The sequence below is a fragment of the Thunnus maccoyii genome, chromosome 22 (assembly GCF_910596095.1).
Source record: "Thunnus maccoyii chromosome 22, fThuMac1.1, whole genome shotgun sequence".
NCBI classification, from domain to species: Eukaryota; Metazoa; Chordata; class Actinopteri; order Scombriformes; family Scombridae; genus Thunnus; species Thunnus maccoyii.
The window spans coordinates 23572779-23592370 of NC_056554.1; the positions used below are offsets into that span (position 1 = coordinate 23572779).

General features: G+C 37.1%; 1 protein-coding gene across 1 annotated transcript; it reads right to left on the reverse strand.

Annotated features, from left to right (window-relative positions):
• Nucleotides 1-3561: 3561 nt before the first annotated feature.
• LOC121890011 (C-type lectin domain family 4 member D-like) lies at nucleotides 3562-18501 on the reverse strand. Its single transcript, XM_042402259.1, has 13 exons — nucleotides 17458-18501; nucleotides 17282-17374; nucleotides 16419-16472; nucleotides 16192-16289; nucleotides 15177-15323; nucleotides 14975-15074; nucleotides 14494-14566; nucleotides 9824-9918; nucleotides 9672-9722; nucleotides 9214-9323; nucleotides 8316-8450; nucleotides 7968-8076; nucleotides 3562-3951 (listed from the first exon to the last, which is right to left on the reverse strand). The coding sequence occupies exons 2-13, from the start codon at nucleotides 17340-17342 to the stop codon at nucleotides 3884-3886; spliced, it is 1101 nt and encodes a 366-aa protein (XP_042258193.1). The 5' UTR covers nucleotides 17343-17374; nucleotides 17458-18501; the 3' UTR covers nucleotides 3562-3883.
• Between the last annotated feature and the right edge of the window lie 1091 nt (nucleotides 18502-19592).

Below are 19592 nucleotides of genomic sequence, written 5' to 3' on the forward strand. Positions count from 1 at the left end.
AGAAAAGAGCGTGAGGAGAGAGAAGCAAAGCAAACCTGCTTTTGGATAATTTTCCTCCGTCTGAGTGTAGATGCTGAACAAGAGAAGGACCAGCTCTTATATACAGAGAATCATCTGTCCATCCATCACATAGTTTGTTTAAAGTAAATATTAGTCTTTTCATCCAGTGCAAACTGGTCCGAAATGGTCATGCCTCCCTGTTTCTCAGTACCATGGCGCAAAGACGACAGAGTGAATTGCAGGTTCACTGTTTGCATTCTGGACAGGATGTAACTAACTGGGTTGCCCAAATACAAATGGAGAGCGAACAAAGTTTAGGTGGGCAATTAATGACTATTTTCAATAAATCTGCTGATTTTTATTTTAATTGTTTGGTGATATCATCAGATGCCTTGTTTGTCCTAACAACAGTCCAAAACCCAAAATATTCAATTTTCTTATTGGACAAGGAAAAGCAAAAAATTATAAAATTTGAGAAGCTAGAAACATAAAATAATGGCCATTTACTTGAAAATGTACTTACATTATTAATGAATTATCAAAATTGATTGATTGTAATACTTTTTTAATGAAACTAACATCAAATCTTTACACTTTGGGAAATGATTACAATAATGATAAAGAATCATTTGAATCCATTCTTTGGTTTACTTTGGTACAATATGATGATTTATAAACTGAAAAAAAACAAAAATCAAAACATCCAAAACCATACTCAGCATTATAGCAGCCCATTGGCAGGGCATACATTTTTGTAACGATGTAAAGTCAACTTTAAGAAAATGAGTTGATTGAACAAAATGGAATTATATTACCAATACCCAAAATGCTCCAAAAATTTAAGTGCACTCAAAACAACTGAGTTCCTTCAACAATTCATTGAGTTAGGTTAAATTCATGAGAATGAGTGACTCCAACTTTTTTCCAAGATTAAGTTATTTTAAGCTACTTCTTTTATTAAGATGTACTGTTAGATTTTACAGTGGATTGGATGCACTTGGGAGTCATAATTATTTTCGACCTTGAAGTTTTGCAGTTTTGTACCTTTGATTTTTTTTTCATCAAAGTACCAGATATTATTTAAGACTATTTTAGATATATTATCTTTTCTACTCATGATTCAACTGGAAGAGTTTCATATTGATCCAATCTGTGGAAATGTTCCAACTCTTAGTGACTTAATGTTGTCTATGGGGAAAATGGACCAGATGCGCCAAAAATAGCTATTCACACTTTGCAACTTGATAAAGCTGCCCAGAAAAAATAACAATGTGATTAATGAGACGACACTAAAGTTAAATGAGGAAGTTACCAAGTGTGCAAGTCAAAACAAACAGAATAAACAAAGAAAATGTTGAAGTGTACTTCAGTGAATGCAGATCATCCCAATTACCTAACTTGAGCCCAGCTTAAAGCTCAAGGAATGTAGAAGAAACAGCAGCCGTGGTACTTAGTCCAGCCATAGGGACAAGATGTTGACCTCTTGTCAACATGATGCTCCTCTGAACTGAAATGGTGGAGAAAAGTGGGTAACTTCCAGACAGAGTGTGATGCACTTTAACCCTTACATTCTGACAGTAGCTACCCTACAACATTTTTGAATGGTGATTTCTGAATAAACACAGATTAAATTAAACCAGAACATCCCCTTTGTACAAAATGTGTATCAATATTAATCTGAATAAATAAATGTATTCACCTTCTTGAATTTTTGCCACTGCCTCGTGCTCTTTCTCTGCTTCTTGAAGAGCTGGACAGTTAAACATGTCAGTTAGAGGTTATTATTATTATTATTATTATTATTTATTGATGTCAGTCAAAAACACACAAATTCAGTCAGATACTCACCAGCAGCTCCAGCCAGAACCATCATGGAACAAACGAGTACAGAAACGGTCAGCAACTTCATGGTGGAGATGATGCAGACCTTATATGATGCTTTCCTTCAATAAGTATAGAGACAGACATGTTACATCCTGATGATGTAACTCAGTGCTGACTTTCTGTTTTGACAAGTGGCTTTCTTGTTGGATGGTTTTGGATCTGCCCCACTTTTAATAAGAATCTCTAGAGAAGTGAGTCGGCATTAGATAAATATAAAGAAACCTGGAAGCTGTTGGCCTCTAATTGGCTCCACAGAGGAGGCTGAAGAGTTAGTCCACCAAAATGACACACAGCTATAACTTCTCACAGTCCTCTAGCTGCATCTATGCATGGAGGTAGTTTGGGATTCATTTCTTGAAGGTTTTAGATGGCATCGGAAGTTAACAGAGTTAAGTTTGTGCAACTCAAAAATGAGTGCCCAAATGAACATTGAAACATGTTTTTCTTGCTGTAATCACTCCTCCTGTTCATACTGACCATTACAAGATTCCTTCATAATGCACTTACAATGTAGTGATGGGAGAAAAACCCACAAGCATTAATTTGAGCCAAAATGTATTTAACTGTTTATCTGAAGCTAATATGAGGTTATATGCCAATATGTTTCCCTGTTGAGCTGTGGTGGAAGTATAGTAACAAAAACACTGTAATGTTGAAAAATATCTACTTGATTTGACTCATTTGGACGCTGAAGCTTCATATTAGCTTCAGATCAACTTTTAAATATATTTTTGTACACAAGGAGGACTGTGGATTTTGTCCTCCATCACTTTCATTGTAAGTGCATTATGAAGGGATCTTCTAATGGTCAGTATGAACAGGAGGAATAATTACAGCAAGAAAAACATCTTTCAATGTTCATTTGAGCTCCTGACTGTTGTTTTAAGACACACTTGAAAAATTGTGAACCTGTCCTTTAAAGAACTTAAACAGCACTGTCTTTGCACTTGTAACTCTTGATAAACCAAAAGGTGACATGCTGTCACTTTAGGGACCATTTTCTTTAATAGAAAGTAGTTCTAATGAAAATTGCTCGCAGTGAGGTCGGTGGAGTAACAGACTTTAGATGCAAGAATATTTTATTTTTCTTTTCCTTAATTGGTGAATGCCACAAATTATCTTTAATCACTCACACGTGTCACTTAAGAACATTTTCAACTTAATTCCTTTTACCTCCATTGGTGTTGGGAGTCATAAATATCATATATTTTATATATTTCTTACAGATTTTTTTGAGCTATTGGTAATTTGCTTATCATTATTTTTAAACTACACTTATCATAGTTTAATATACTATATATTAAGTTTTAATATGTATATTGCAGAATAACCACACATCATCTGCCAATTCAACTGGTTCTAAATAAACATCCTGGATTTAACTTCAACATCTCTGGTTGAGTTCTTACTGGACACAGTAGCAGCAGGCCAGTTCCTAGTTAATCAGTTCAAGTAGTATTTTTAAGTACCAAAATTTTTTTTAAAATGTATTTTAGGTTTAATTAACTTGAAATTATAAAACATACATATTTAAGTAAAGTTAAGGACAAAATTACTTAATTCCACTAAATCTCTGAATGATATTTTACAGTGTAGATGTTGATCTGACTGTGATACCCATAATAATTGTTCCATTTAAAATAGAATTACAAACCAGCTTGTTTCATGCTTGCGTCTTTAATTTGCACAATATGAGACAGAACAGTTCAATCTCCAGAGTAAGAAAAAGCATTCTTTTCATAACACATTCAGTTTGGCACAAGACCTAAAAGACAATCCAGCTCCCGTTTGTGTCACTTGTTGCTTCCTTCCTTAAGTACCTTTACAGTGATAGCAAGATAGAAAGAAAGATGAAAAATGATTTATAAAGCTGTAAGGTTATATATGAGACTGATGATAAAATGACAGATTAACTTGTGACAATAAACACAAACACATATCCACTAATGTTTGTGCTTTTCACAGGTATTTCATGCCTCTCTTATCTGCTCAGGAATCATCAGATTTTCTTGGCACAGACAGATGGCCGGTGAGCATCACACCATACATCATCCCAGCAATTGTCATCTGCAATTGTTAAAAAAAGAGGACGTCAGCATGATTGTCAATCATATCATGTAATATTTTAATGCAGATCCAGATTAGATTATTATTTTAAAGGGGAACACAGACTATTTTCCACATCAAAGTCTGTTTCCAGGTTGATGAAAAAAGTCATATAAGCCTTTTGTGGCTCCAGAGGGAGCTGTGTGACATCTGATAAATTGTCTGTTGGGGCTGAATACTACAAGTGTGGGGGTGTGGAGTTAGAAAGAAGTGAGGTTACTAGACCCATGTAGCTGCTCCTCATCTCTGCTGGAGGCTAGCAGCTCCAGGCTACATTAGATTAACTACTAGGATAACACACCTGAAAGGTATAATATGTAACTTTACGCATTAAAATGTCTGAAAAACGACTAGACCTATGTTATATATTTTGTTAAGTTGTGTACTTTTCTAATCCCAAATGTTTCCAACAATATTCAAACCCAGACAATTCTGTGATTTTAATCAATGTAATGATCTGTTTCATTTGGTCACCTGTTAATGATGTAATTTCCCCTTTGTGCATGGGTCAGTGTTGTGGTTGTCAACAAGAAACTGTCACAAATTGACTTTTTACTGAGTTTTAAGGCACATTTTTATGATACACTTTTTAGATCTTGGTCGTTTTTAACTAAAGCTTTTAACCGGATGAAGGATTTTAATCATTGGACGTCTGGATCTTAAGTTATCAGAGAAGCAAGCTGAGAAAACATTATCAGCAGCTTGGCTCGCAGAAGTCCTGGGCCTGTTGAACAGCATCAGAGAAACACTGATTTTTAATATGAAACTGCTTTATTCAGTGTTTTTACTGGCTTTAATCACTGGATCCATTTGTTCTGGAGAGGAGGAGACCTCTGCAGATAATTCGACTCCCGGTAAAAAAACCATTCTGAATGATGAACACTGAAAGAATCCTAACTGGGACAAGCTGACTGCAAGACAGCAATGGTGGTGGTATTATAATGAAGACAACAACTCCCATGATCCCACGCTACTTCACGCCATCATCAAACTCCGTCTTTTGTTATTGTTCTGATTGAGTGGCAGAAATTACATATTGTGCATTGGACCTACAATTGAACTGTCAACGGATGAGTTGCATAGTGGGTGATGTAGGCGCCAGAATATTAAAAGGAAGATTTGATATATTTGGATCTCTTTTAGCTCATTGGTTAATTTTCCAAGAGTCCACATTAAAAACATTTAAGCATACAATAATTCATAAATAATTCAACACATAATTGTTGACACACACATATTATATACATACATACATCGTTACACACATATAACCTACATACATTGGCAAAAGGAGATAGAATATGTGGAATAAAAAAGACAATATTGCTGTTCCTGCTGCATCAATTTTGTCCATCGTGAGCCTGCCAGTGTTTATACGAGTGCAATGAAATTGTATTGACAAATGGAGAAGTTTGTGCTTTCTGATTGCTTTCTAATTGAACATGTAATTGCTAATGAGCCTTCCTGCTCTCTGGTTTAAACAGGACAATCTTAAAGTCCTTTCAAAATTCTTAGAAACTACTAGTTTCAAACTAGTGATTTACTAAATCAGGTTGCACCTTAAGTTTTAATGTTTTAATGTAAACACTTTAGTAATCAGTGGCGGCTCATTAATGCAGAGCATCACCCTGTTCCAATTATCCAGAGAAGAAAGACTCATGTTAAACATGACTTAAATATATATTACAAAATAACTATGAAATAAAAATGTTTATTCTTACTCTGTGTCTCGTAGTCATGCCAGAATTATGAAACATTTGTTTCAAATTGTATTTGGTTGATTTCTGTTTGAATACAGCCTGTATACTTCCTGTGTGAGGGGCTCCAGCCAAATGAGTGTGTATGTAAATCCTTCAACTCTTGGCAAGCAGGTGACCTGAGGCTGCTATCTGATTGGTTGTTTCAGAATTTTGATGAGACGAAGCTTTATAATATAATACAATAATATTGCAAAAATCAAGCACATCCTTTCTATGAAAGATGCAGAAAAACTAGTCCACGTATTTGTTACTTCTAGGCTGCATTATTGTAATTCCTTATTATCAGGCTGCTCTAAAATGTCTCTAAAGACTCTCCAGCTGGTCCAGAATGCAGCTGCACGTATACTGACAAAAACTAGAAAAAGAGATCATATTTCTCCCATTTTAGCTTTGCTGCACTGGCTTCCTGTAAAATCTAGAATTGAATTTTTGAAATTGAATCATATTTATTTTAAAGAGCTCATAATACCGTATTATCCCACTAGAACACTGCACTCCCAGTATGCAGCTTACTGGTGGTTCCTACAGTCTCCAAAAGTAGAATGGGAGACAAAGCCTTCAGCTATCAGGCTCCTCTCCTGTGGAACCATCTTCCGGATTCGGTCTGGGGGGGCAGACACCCTCTCTATGTTTAAGAGTAGGCTTAAAACTTTCCTTTTTGATAAAGCTTATAGTTAGGGCCGACCAAGCTCACCCTGGACCAGCCCTTAGTTATACTTCTATAGGCCTAGACTGCCGGGGGGCTTCCCATGATGCACTGAGCTCCTCTCTCCTCGTCCTCCTCCTCTTCATCTAAATGCATTCATTTGCCATTAATGCAAATTACAAACTTGGCTTCCTCCCCGGAGTTTTTTGTGCTTTCTCATCTCGCAGGAAACCCCGGGATCCGGGCCGAGTCCTGTTGGTGTCCTTCCCCGCCTGTTGCTGCTGTTTGTTATCGCTAGTCACATCTTTATTATTATTATTATTATTATCATTATTATTATTATTGTTATTATTGTTGTTATTCTGCTGCTCTGTGTCTCAACCCCCCCTTTCTCAACCCAATCGGTCAAAGCAGATGGCACCCACCTAGAGCTGGGTTCTGCTTGAGGTTTCTTCCCGTTAAAGGGGAGTTTTTCCTTACCACAAATTTTAACATCCTATGTTTTGTCATTCACTTGTAAAGCACTTTGAATTGCATTTGATTTGTTTGAAAGGTGCTATATACATTAAGTTTGACTGATTGGTTGATTGATTGATTGATTGATTGATAATTGCTACTGTAACAGTATTGAATTGTCAATTTTTGCTGAGCTAAGCAGTAGTGTTTCAGCACACCCTACTTGTTATACATGGTTTTGGCACACTTGTCAAATGGCTCTTAACAATTACTGTACTTAAGTCACAGTAAAGTCATTTCAGTGTTTGGTGGTTAATTTTGATCTTCACATAAAAATAATTGTTTTAGGAGCAAGAAAATAAAAATTATCCTTTGTGAATGTAGGCATGACTCTATTTTATTTCAATTTGTATACCAGAAAAATATGTGTGTTTTAGAATCAGTAATATTTATGCAGTTTACAGTGACAGGGAAAACTCCCATTATGCTTAGCTAACTGACGTTATTTGTAATTTAGCCTAATGTTATTGGCAATTCAGGTAATTTGAGGTATATATATTGTGTTTTTTTCTGTGAAATGTGAAGTGTCAGGTCAGATATGTCAACCATATTCCATATTTTCCTCTTTCCCTCTTCAATCCAAATGGCTCAGATATTATCAGACATTAACATACTAATGTTAGCTTTGTCAGTTGGTTCAGTCAGCTAGCTTACACCCGGCAGTTAGTAGCTGTAAATTTTTTGTAACAACTCATCTCTACTACTAATACTACTACTTTATCAGTTCTAATTTAGTGATGCATAAATTTCCACTTAGTAAACACTTACATTATAACAGGGTTAAGTTTGAACTTAAAAACAGCTGCTGCAACCAGCGCCAGGGTTTTAGTATTTTCTATCATTTTAAGATTTCCTTTTGTGACTTAGAAAATTAGCATTTTTATTGGTAGCCTATAGACACAGGTTTTCCAGCAACATCATCAATGAAATGTTCATGCAGGCAGATTTTCAGTTCAGTTTCTCATGAAGTCACCTTGTTTTTGTCATGCATCCTTTATTATCTACACAACTTGTACATAATTCTCTCATGCAAAGTAATATATTTTATGATTTACCTCCATAGTTCATCTGAATACAGTCCTGGTTAAAGTAGTTATTAGGCTCTCCTCTGCACCAGTATGAGAAGGCGAAAGGTGTGCCATCACTCCAGAGCCAAACATGCTCCTAGAAGATCGAATAGAAGACAATTGATGCATATAAATAAAGATAATCTAAATGTCAACACCACTCTAAATACAAAAAGGTTTGATATTCTCATTACAAAGTCTATTTACTCGATATTTCCAAAGCTTTTAGCCACATCTCGGGCCTTCCTCAGACAATGGGTGTCAAAGTACAATTTCAAAAGTCAAGAATGAACTTTCAAGCTCATAAGACATCTTTTGTTATTATACGTGACATACCCCTTGGCTGTCAGAGCCTCCAATCCATGTCTGAGGAGAGCTATGAGTTCTATCTGATATTATCCTCTTAATCTCGTTGTACTCCCGAGTTCCATGAATCGATGCAAGGTGTGCACCCTTGGACTGGCAGTTTTTCTACAGTGGAGATAAACAGACAACAGAGTAGAGATGTGAATAGGAAGGTGCTGCTAATCTTTCTTTAAAGAATATCCTCAATATCACTGAACACAGAAATACAAGACTCTACTGGTGTTATAACAATATGATAGGTCTATATTGTGACCACCAGCTTCAATTATTTCAACTCTGTTACTGAGAAATCATGTTTTTGTCATTTTGGTGCACAGCTAAAAATATGGCAATACCCATGAGCCTCAGCTGCTGTTGCTATGGAGAAGAAGCCAGTCAGAGGAGAGAATCAGAGCGTTAATTTAAACGCTTTATTGTCGAAGTTGTAAACAAAACGTGACGCCACAGTTGCTGAATTCACTCAAAAGTGACCTAGAAAAAAAAAAGAGCCAATTTACATTGCAGATTGTAAAATGAGTTTTCCTGACACTGTAATGTTTAGCTTCCTCCCACTGTTAGAGGCACATGTGACTGAATATCAGGCTCTGTGATTGGATGCACCTTGGGAGATGTAATTAGCTTCTACCCTGAATTTTTGCAGTTTTGTACCTTTGATTTTTTTTCTATCAAATTACCAGATATTATTTAATGCAGTTGTTAATTTTCTACTAATGATTCAACTGGAAGAATCTAATCTGTAGAAATGTTCCAACTGTTAGTGACCTAACGTTGTCTATGGGGAAAATGAACTGGGTGTGCCCAAAATAGCTCCTCACACTTTGCAACTTGATAAAAATGTTCTTCAGTGAATGCAGATCATTATGATTACCTCAGCTTGAGCCCAGGTCAAGGTTCGAGGAACGTAGAGGAAACAGCGGCCGTTGTACTCAGTCCAGTGGGAGGGACAGGATGTTGACCTCTTGTCAACACGATGCTCCTCTGAACACAAATGGTGGAGAAAAGTGGGTAACACTGAGTTTCCAGACAGAGTGTGATGCACTTTAACCCTTACATTTTGACAGTAGCTGCCCTACATCATGTTTGAATTGTGATTTTTGATATTTCGAATAAAAATTCAACCCAAAATATCCTATATGTACAAATATGTGTATCAGCTGCACAAAAAAAAAGTATATTTAGGGTGATGTTAGGGAAAGTCGTGAAAAATTATGACTTCAAGAAAGGTTTTTATGGTGTTTTTACTGCTCAAATGTAAACATGGGTCAAATTTGACCCGTAATGGTTGATATTAAGCTAATATTGATCTGAATAAATAAATGTATTCACCTTCTTGAATTTTTGCCACTGCCTCGTGCTCTTTCTCTGCTTCTTGAAGAGCTGGACAGTTAAACATGTCAGTTAGAGGTTATTATTATTATTTTCATTATTATTTATTGAGGTCTAAAGACAAAAACATATAAATTCAGTCAGATACTCACCAGCAGCTCCAGCCAGAGCCATCATGGAACAAACGAGTACAGACACGGTCAGCAACTTCATGGTGGAGATGATGCAGACCTTATATGATGCTTTCCTTCAATAAGTATAGAGACAGACATGTTAGTGATATTTAAAGCAGATAAACTTTAGTGAATGATGAGAGAGAACCAAATAGAAGAAAAGAGCGTGAAGAGAGAAAAGCAAAGCAAACCTGCTTTTGGATAATTTTCTGCCTCCTGAATGTAGATGCTGAACAAGAGAAGGACCAGCTCTTATATACAGAGAATTATCTGTCTGAGCGTCACACAATTTGTTTAAATACATCAACTTGCTCCATCCCACTTGATGGTGTATTATTGGACAGATGTCTAATATATAAAAGACATCTAAATGGTTACTAGATTTTATGGTGTTTAAATAGCATCACTCATGTTTACTGATCATTCTTGACAATGGGAGACAATCTGTCACCTGCAAGCTATAAACAGTTCTGATGAATTTTGACCATGTTTAATATTGAAATTATAAAAATTTACAGTGCTGTGAAAAAGTATTTGTCCCTGTCCTGACCAACACCAACATAGCCCATGTGAAAGTATAACTGCACACCACCTATCCAGTCATCCTGTGCTGCCACTGGATAGGTGGTGTCTGGTAACTGGATAGGTGGTGTACAGTTTGAGTAGAGTTTTGAATTAAAGGCCTCTCCATAAATTTCTACTACAATGGAGAGCATGTTTCACATTTACTAAGCAAAAGGGGAAAGGGAGTGTGTTTATAAGATTCTTCACTACTTTAAACATGCAGACAGAAGAAGCCAGAGATTGAACCGCCACGCACTCCGTGATTGGTAGATGACCAGTTCTACGTCCTGGGCCACAGCTGTCACCTTAACCACTTCCAACAAAGAGCAGATCTGACTCACAGTTTAAAGGATATGTTCACAATTTTTCAAGTCAGGTATAAGTACCTCAAATTTGTACCTTGAGTGCAGAACCTGTACCTGCGTGGACACCACCATACACCACTGGTTAAATTGAAAGTTTAATGGTTACACTCTATTTCACAGGTCCCATAATTTTATATATATACAGGTTTCCTGGGTAATTTGCAGGTATGTAACTTGTATGTAACACTTTGTTGCAATTTGATACAAATTATAAGAAAAATAGAAAAAGAAAAGTTTGGTTTATATGCGGATCTATATGTTGTTTTAATTTGCAAAAAAATGTTTGTAAATTTTATTCTTAACAATTTCTTGACAGACTGTAAAAACTTACTTTTCAGCGTGTAGTTTTGTGTGTCAAACAATATATCAGTACATTAAGTTGTTTCTTAATAAAACTATAATGAATCAGCATCTATGAACAATTTTGGTCACACTTTACTTTACTGTGCTTCTAATTTCCAGGAAATTTCTTCAACAATTTCCTAAAAGTAACCTCTGTGTAACTGTTCAAAACTAAGATATAATCTAAAATCTTGTTTGACGCACCAAATGACACTGAAAACTGAGTATTTTCTGTCTGTTAAAGAATTGTCAACAGTCTAATTTATTAAGAATTTTTGCAAATCAACAACAATGAATCCAAATATAAGCATGGGCACTACCAACTTAAGACTTTTTTCAGTTTTTTTTCTTTTAATTTGTAACAAATTGTACCACCTTGCTGTAAATTACCCTAAAATTACCCATTACATACCAGGAAATTACTTAGAAAATGTCCAGGAAATTTGTATAAATCAATTAATATCAATTTAATTAATATACATATAAACTATACATATCAATTTATATAAATATCACATATGAATTAAGTTCCTTTTTTTACAATTGAAATGTATTTACTTAGTATTGTTCTTTGGACATGACCCTGCCAGTACATGGTGTATTATGATGGTATAATTCTTATTTGATTGTTTTGGATCTGTGCCAGTTTTAGTAAGAATTTCTAAAGAAGGGAGTAGGCCTTAGATAAATATAAAGACACCATCCATGATAAATATGATTTGTACCTTTATGTATCCGGGATGGATTTTATTAAGCAAGTGTGCATTGGACTGGTCACAATAAAATGTGCAGTTTTATCTTGAAAAAAATAGACCCATTAGGCACTGAGCTATGTATTTCACATGACTAGGGATACAGATAGGCATTTTTTTGGGTGGGAGGGCAGAAAACATGTCAGTATCTGGTGTGACCTCCATTTGCCTCGTGCAATGCGACACATCTCCTGCGCACAGAGTTGATCAGGTTGTTGATTGTGGCCTTTGGAATGTTGGTCCACTCTTCTTCAATGGCTGTGCAAAGTTGCTGGATATTGGCAGAACACACTGTTGTACACGCTGATCCAGAGCATCCCAAACATGGATGACATGTCTGGCGAATATGCAGGCCATGCAAGAACTGGCATGTTTTTAGCCTCCAGGAATTGTGTACAGATCCTTGCAACACGGCGCCGTGCATTATCATGCTGCAACATGAGGCGATAGCTGTGGGTGAATGGCATGACAATGAGCCTCAGGATCTTGTCACAGTATCTCTGTTCATTCAAATTGCCATCAATAATATGCATCTGTCTTTGTTGTCTGTAGCTTATGTCTGCCCATACCATAACCCTACCGCCTCCATGGGACACTCTGTTCACAACGCTGACATCAGCAAACCGCTCGCCACACAACACCATACACACTGTCTGCCATCTGCCCTGTACAGTGAAAACCAGGATTCATCCATGAAAAGAACAATTCTCCAAAGTGCCAGAAGTGCCATCAAAGGTGAGCATTTGCCCACTCAAGTCGGTTATGACGACAAACTGGTGAGGATGACCAGCATGCAGATGAGCTTTCCTGAGATGGTTTCTGACAGTTTGTGTAGAAATTCTCTGGTCATGCAAACCAACTGTTGCATCAGCTGTCCAGGTGGCTGGTCTCAGACGATCTCAACAGCTCTGGTGGACATTCCTGCAGTCAGCATGCCAAGTGCATGCTCCCTCAAAACTTGCAACATCTGTGGCATTGTGTTGTGTGATAAAACTGCACATTTTAGAGTGGCCTTTTATTGTGACCAGCTCAACACACACTTGTGCAATAATCATGCTGTTTAATCAGCATCTTGATACGCCATACCTGTCAGGTGGATGGATTATCTTGGCAGAGAAGTGCTCACTAACACGGATCTTTTATTTCAACTCATGAAAATTGTGAGCAAAAACAAAAGTGTGTTCCTCCTGTTGGCTTGATTATTTAAAGGTTCTGGATCGTTCCCTGATTTACAGCAGCTCTGGTACAAGTTAGAACAGATAATATTTGAGGATTTATCAGGTAATTTCCCTGAGCATGACCATTCATCATTTTCATCAACGCCCTGATCAAATTACAGTTCACTCCATTCTTCTAATGCTTTTATAAAAACACTACATAGTTTTGCAAACAACATGGTTACGTTCACTGACTTTTCTCCCAGCCTCCTCTTTTTTTTGGAAGAGAGCTGTCTGTGTGTTTCAGGTCTGCCACGCCCCTCTCTGCCTGCTTTGATTGCCCGCACCTGAACTGCGTCTGATCATCAGTGGAGCTGTATATCAACTCACCTGGACCAGTGCTTCTTCCCATTTTGCCACTGAGCTGCTGGTTGGGCTGGTGCTGTAGAGTTTTTGCTGTCAGCAGTTTGATATAGCTCTGTGTAACTGGTAGATGATTTTCATGAAGCTTTGTAGTGGTTCTCTGCCTTTTAATTTTGCGTTCCTTTTTTACTCCTGTTTTGTGGCTAGCCAGGGAGCGTAGCATTGTCTTTTTTTTTCATTCTGTGGCCCAAGTGAGACTTTTCTTTTCTAGTTGGAGTGGGATTTTGTTGATTGTTTTGGCCTTGGAGACCCTGACACCTAAGTTGCTTCCTTTTTTTTTTTTTACTATATCAGTCGGTTTATCTGTTAATAATCCTTTTTGTTAATAAATGGTTCTCCCTGTTACCCCTTTGCAATTGTTTTAATGGCCTTTTTCCCACCATTTTTACAAAGAGTTTTGGGTCACCTAATTATGTTACTCCTTGTGTTCCCCCCCCTAGACATTAGAGGTTGTAACAACATGATAACATACATGGTATTTATTTACAGCTTGACCTTAAGGGTGAGTAACACATCCCACAAAATACTGTAATATTAAATCATTTTATTGGATAAATTCCATTAATTACACCCCAAATTTTAATAGTGTACAATAGTATTCAGTGTTACAGCTGGAACTCTTTGAGATGCAAACATGTAACACACAGGAAGATTTATGTGAAGTTTGGATGCTTATATGCATTAATGAGATATATATATATATATATGAGAGAGAGAGAAGGTATCCACACTGTAGATAGATTTATTACAGACTCATAAACAACCTTTTTTTCAATGTCTGAGCATTTTATTCTTGCATACAGAAAGTCATGACAACAGGCAATCATTTCATACCACATCCAGTCTTCTCTTATAAAAGCCACAAGGCCGGAGAGACAATCCAACTCCTGTTTATGTCACTTGTCGCTTCGTTCCTTAAATTAGCATTACAGAGATAGAAGAGAAATATAGATGCCTTCAGGTTATATATGAGACTGATGATACAAATACTCATCCAGTTATGTTTTTACAGATACATTAAGTTTCTGTTTCAGGGCAGGAATCACATGAGGATTATGGCACAGATAGATGGGAGCTTAGCGTCACAGTCCATGTCATCCAGGCATCCCGATTCCTGTTCTGTAAGTCCAAAAAACACAGAAGTCAGTTAACGCCACACAGTGATGGAATGTAACAAAGTACTCAAGTACTAAACTTTATTACAATTTTAAGGTACCTTACTTGAGTATTTCCATTTTATGCTACTTTATACTTTTAGTCCACAACATTTATCTGACAGCCTTAGTTACTATTCAGATTAAAGTTTGACATAAAATAATGCAATGAGTTTATAAACTAGTCGTTCACAACCTTTTTGTCTTGTGACCTCTTCTATAAAACCAGTGTGTACTTTTTGGCCCCTTGTGAGGTTTCAGATGAGTTGTTAGCAGTTCCGTTCCCCTCTAAACTTGACACATGGTTCCACTTAAATCACTTTTTAAAAAATACTTTACACCACATTATGCTCTCAAGGTTGAGTTGGTTTACCTTCAAAGGTAATTTGTAGACAGTGGTGCTCATGCTTTTCAGAACAGAAGTCATGAAACTGATTATAACCCATATAATCACTCCAGTACCAAGACGGATCCTATGAGACAAAACAGAAAAGAATATTGACTGAATTAATATTAATTAATAGAATATTGGCTTTAAAAAATGTCCAGACCTGATTTAATAATGAATTATATACCTGTGCTGTATTAAAGCCTCCGACCCATACTTTTCCATGCTCATTACCGGCACTTTTCAGCACATCATGAATCTCGTGGGAGATCGAAGAGTCATACACAGATGCAAGGGTTCCATCCTGGTATTGTGAATTGTGTCTGCAGTTTTCCTACAGCAGAGATAAACAGAGGAAAAAAAATAACCTCAGGACACCGAAAGAAGATGCTAATTAACCAAGTGTGCAAGTAAATACAGAGTTAACCAGTGGTGGAATGTAATGATATGCTTTTACTTAAGTGCTGTGCTGTACTTAAGTACAATTTTAAGGTACTTTACTTGAGTATTTCCATTGTATGCTACCTTATACTTTTACCTCACTACATTTCACCTGGAAATATTGGACTTTTCACTTAACTACATTTATCCAACAGCTTTAGTCACTAGTTATTTTTCAGATACAAATTTTACAAGAAAAAACCTATAGAATCCAACACACTGTTAGAGATTAAACCAGTATTTCCAAACTTTTTGTCTTGTGAGCAGCTCATTGTTTAGCTGTCCGGCTGAAACTTTACTTTAGTTTATTGTTTTTGGCCACAGCAAGCAGCTGTTTTCAGAGAAAAAGCTCTAAAAAGCCACTGTACACTACCTGCTCAGCGCCAAATAGCAAACAGACACAGTTAGCTGTAGACTAGCTGGTGAACATAGTGGAGCATTTAGCAGCCAAAGAGCCAGATATTTCCCTCAGGAGTTGTTAGAGAGCAAAAACAGAGCTAAAAGAGAGTGAATGTTGGACTTACATTCACCAGGTGAACAGAAACACAACACATAATGTTGCTACGAAACAACTTAAAAGTATGATGATATGTAAGGTGATGATGTGTCAGCGTTGTGTTCACAACTTGTTTCCGCTGCACTGAAGCGGCCAAACATATCACTTCATGCAGGTTTAAATGTAAATGATCTACTTCTTCTGCCACTGGAGTTAACTTGATGTAGAAATATTCTGCTCTGATTAAGGTATTAATTCTGATTACCTCAGCTTCAGCCCAGGTCATATTTGTCGGAACGTAGAGGAGACATTGAGTGCTGGACATAGTCCAACCATCAGGACAAGAAAAAAAGAAGCCCGGCTCTGGAGACAAATACAGGAAAAAGGGTCACATTGAGTGTCCAGGGGGGTTGCAAGAATAGATGCAAGTTTTAAAGTCAAAGTGGACTTCAGTATAAATAAATAAATAAATAAATATGTATATTCACTGACCTGATATCGGAGGTAGTGAGACTGGGATAGGTGACAACATGTCTATGGGATATGCTGGAGAATTTAACAAAGCAGTAAGATTAATAACATTGTATTTATATTGAAACAGGAATCAATACACATCTGAAGAAATATACTGTACACTCATGTTCTACAATCATTTGCTCAGTCCCAGGTTCATCCTTTTCTTCTGGATGAGCTGCATGGACAGTTTAACACAGCAGTGAGCAGCAGTGGAAGAAGTAACCCGATCCTTTACTTAATGGACAGTTTGAGGACTACACTTATATGCATTCTGCACTTCAGTTTTTGTACAGATTAAACAATTGAGACATTACAGGTTTATTAATAATTAAAATTAGTAATTATTAGAGGTGCTGTGGTGGATTTTGTTGATCTGTGTGTGGACAGAGCCAGGCAACTATTTCCTTCCTGTTTCCAGTCTTTGTGCTAAGCTAAGCATTCCTTCTAATCATTACTCCCGTTGTAATGTAGGTGATGGGGGACAAAATTCACAGTCCTTGTTTTGTGCAAAAATGTATTTAAAAGTTTATCTGAATCTTATGAGGCCTCTGTGGATATCTGCCACATTTACCGTCTTTTTAGCATCAAATTCCCTCTTTGTGTTTCCTCGGACAGTGTTTCCCTGTTGAGTTGCGGTGGAAGTGTAGTAACAAAAAGAAGGACTTTGGCACTAAAAAGACTGTAACGTTGAAAGATATCTACTTGGTTTGACTCATTTGGACGCTGAAGCTTCATATTAGTGTCAGATAAACTTGTAAATACATTTTTGCACAGAGGGTGGACTGTGGATTATGGTCCCATCACTTACATTGTAAGTGCATCATGCATTATCTACTCACCAGCAGATGGGGTCAGAGCCATCATGGCACAAAGGAAGAGAAACACAGTCAACAGCTTCATGGTGCAGATGTTACAGATGAAGATTTCCTTCACTAAAGAGAGAAATACATGTTAGAAATACTTCTGCAGTGAAAGGTAGAAAATAAAGAAGACAATAGTGGAGTTTGTGGCAAACCTGCTGAGTTATCTTCTGTTCTTGTCAGTGTCAGCTTGTAGCTTCGGCCTCTCTGTGTAGAAGTGCTGAATGACTGCTGACGAAAGCAAAACCAGCTCTTAAATACACTTGCATTTACCTGTAACTCATTTCAGGTGACTGGCAGTGACAGAAATGCAAACATAAATTTGATCTATGTTCCAAATCTAACAAAGGCTGCCATAAAGGCTTACAGTTCAATGCTCTTGTTTTGTTTTAATCAGTTGAGAAACAGACACCAGATGTGTTGTACGAATAAAACTATTCCAGTATCCAGTTCTCCTCAATACACCCATTAAACAAACAATATTTGTAGGATTTCACTTCTTATATCCTCACCAGTTGAATATATTCCACCTCCTCACCTCCACATTTTCCTCTTTCCATCATTTTGATAGAGGTTGATTTTTGTGTCATCAGTCCATTGAACTTAATTCCAGAGCTCTACCACTTTCTTTGTGTATGTTTTGTAACCTGGCTGTCCTGTTTTTGAGGCGGTTTGAATCTTGTGCTGAATCCTCTGATGTTATGGGTCATGACGTTTACTCTTGATTGTTAACAAGGAAACATGTATGCCTACATCCTGGAGAGCATTCTTGACTTGACCCTGAAACTTTGGGTACTATGTGATTTAAGGGTTATATCTCCCACACAGTTCCTTGTATATTGTGTAAACCAAGCTGAGGCTTTAATGTAGTGTAAATTACTTTATTTCAAGAGCGTAACATTTCCAAATTTCCACATACTTACTGTTAACTATAGATGTTATGTAACTTTTTTAAAGTCAGTAAAAATGACTAACTTTTCCTTTTTGTTGATATATGTCATGTGGTGGTGTTGACCCAACACACCCTGATTTTGCTTCGCAAGCTGCAGCAGCAGGATATGCACACACACACACACACACACACACACACACACTTGCAGGGAAATGACAGCTATTTTTTTAAACCTACAACTAAGCCAAAGTAAACAAGTAGACCAATTCTGTCGAAGAGAGTATTAAAATGTTGATACCTGATGCATGTTATGAAAGACATACATAGATACACAGTTTATCAGTCACATCTGAATATGGAGGAACACTGACTTGTTAGATGAAATCTAAGTTTTGGATAACTGTGGGGCTGTGGGAGGAGGCTCTATTACATTAGTCTAAAACTGCACCTAACGCCTCAGCAAATAACCAGGTATCCATGGAGGGTTGAATCAAGGGCAACTAGACTTGATTATAGATACTTGAAGATGTTTCGCCTCTCATTCATGGGGCTTCTTCAGTTCTAGCTGACTGGTAGGGAGTCTCAGGTATTTAAACTCTGTGGGGTTGTTATCAAGGTCATTGATACCACTTGGTTCGTTAGTTCTCCTGGCTGTTGTAACAGTCATTAAGAGTCATTGGAGTCACCTGAGGTCAAGTGTAAAAAACAGTCGTTGGAGTTGTCAGGAGGCCAAATGTGAATGGTTGTTAAGTCTCTAGGACAGCATTGTAGGTGGGTGATAAGTGGTTAAACAGATGGTTTCTCCACTTTGACATAGATGACCTCCTTCACTCTTGTTTCAAACCATCTGTCCTCCCTATCCGAAATATGCATGTTGTTGTCCTCGAAAGGGTGTCCCTTATCTTTCAGGTGTAGGTAAACTGCTGAGTCTTGACCTGAGGAGTTGGCCCTCTTGTGTTGAGCTATGTGTTTGGTTATCGGTTGTTTACATTCCCTGATATACAAGTCTGTGCATCCCTTACTGCACTGGACTGCACACATTAGATAGCTTTTCTTGTGTTTGGGTGTGCGTTTTTTCGGGAGGACCAGTTTCTTCGTTGCCTTGGCATCCCTATGGGCCTCAATATTTGATTAAAAATTGTGAGTTACTCAGAGGATTCTCATGATAGGATGATGTTTGCTAAGTACACTGTCACAGACATGTTAACAAAACAATGAACGGTTGATCTAGTTCTTGAGAACTTCACAGAAACTGGTATTACAGAGAATACATTGGTAAGGCTACAGTAAATATTTGAAGTTTAATGAAGCCTCAGTTATCAAGAATTTTATATTGACAATGGATCAAATCCAAGACCGGATTAGCAATATGGCAAAGCAGGCAACTGTGTAAGGCCC

Excerpts from the sequence above, each read along its gene's own strand:
- LOC121890011 (XM_042402259.1), bottom strand. The coding sequence starts at position 17,342 with ATGAAGCTGTTGACTGTGTTTCTCTTCCTTTGTGCCATGATGGCTCTG. Across the intron at positions 16,473-17,281 it reads GGCTCTGACCCCATCTGCTG|CATATCCCATAGACATGTTG; the intron begins GTGAGTAGATAA and ends TAAATTCTCCAG. Across the intron at positions 8,077-8,315 it reads GAGGCTCTGACAGCCAAGGG|GAGCATGTTTGGCTCTGGAG; the intron begins GTATGTCACGTA and ends TCGATCTTCTAG.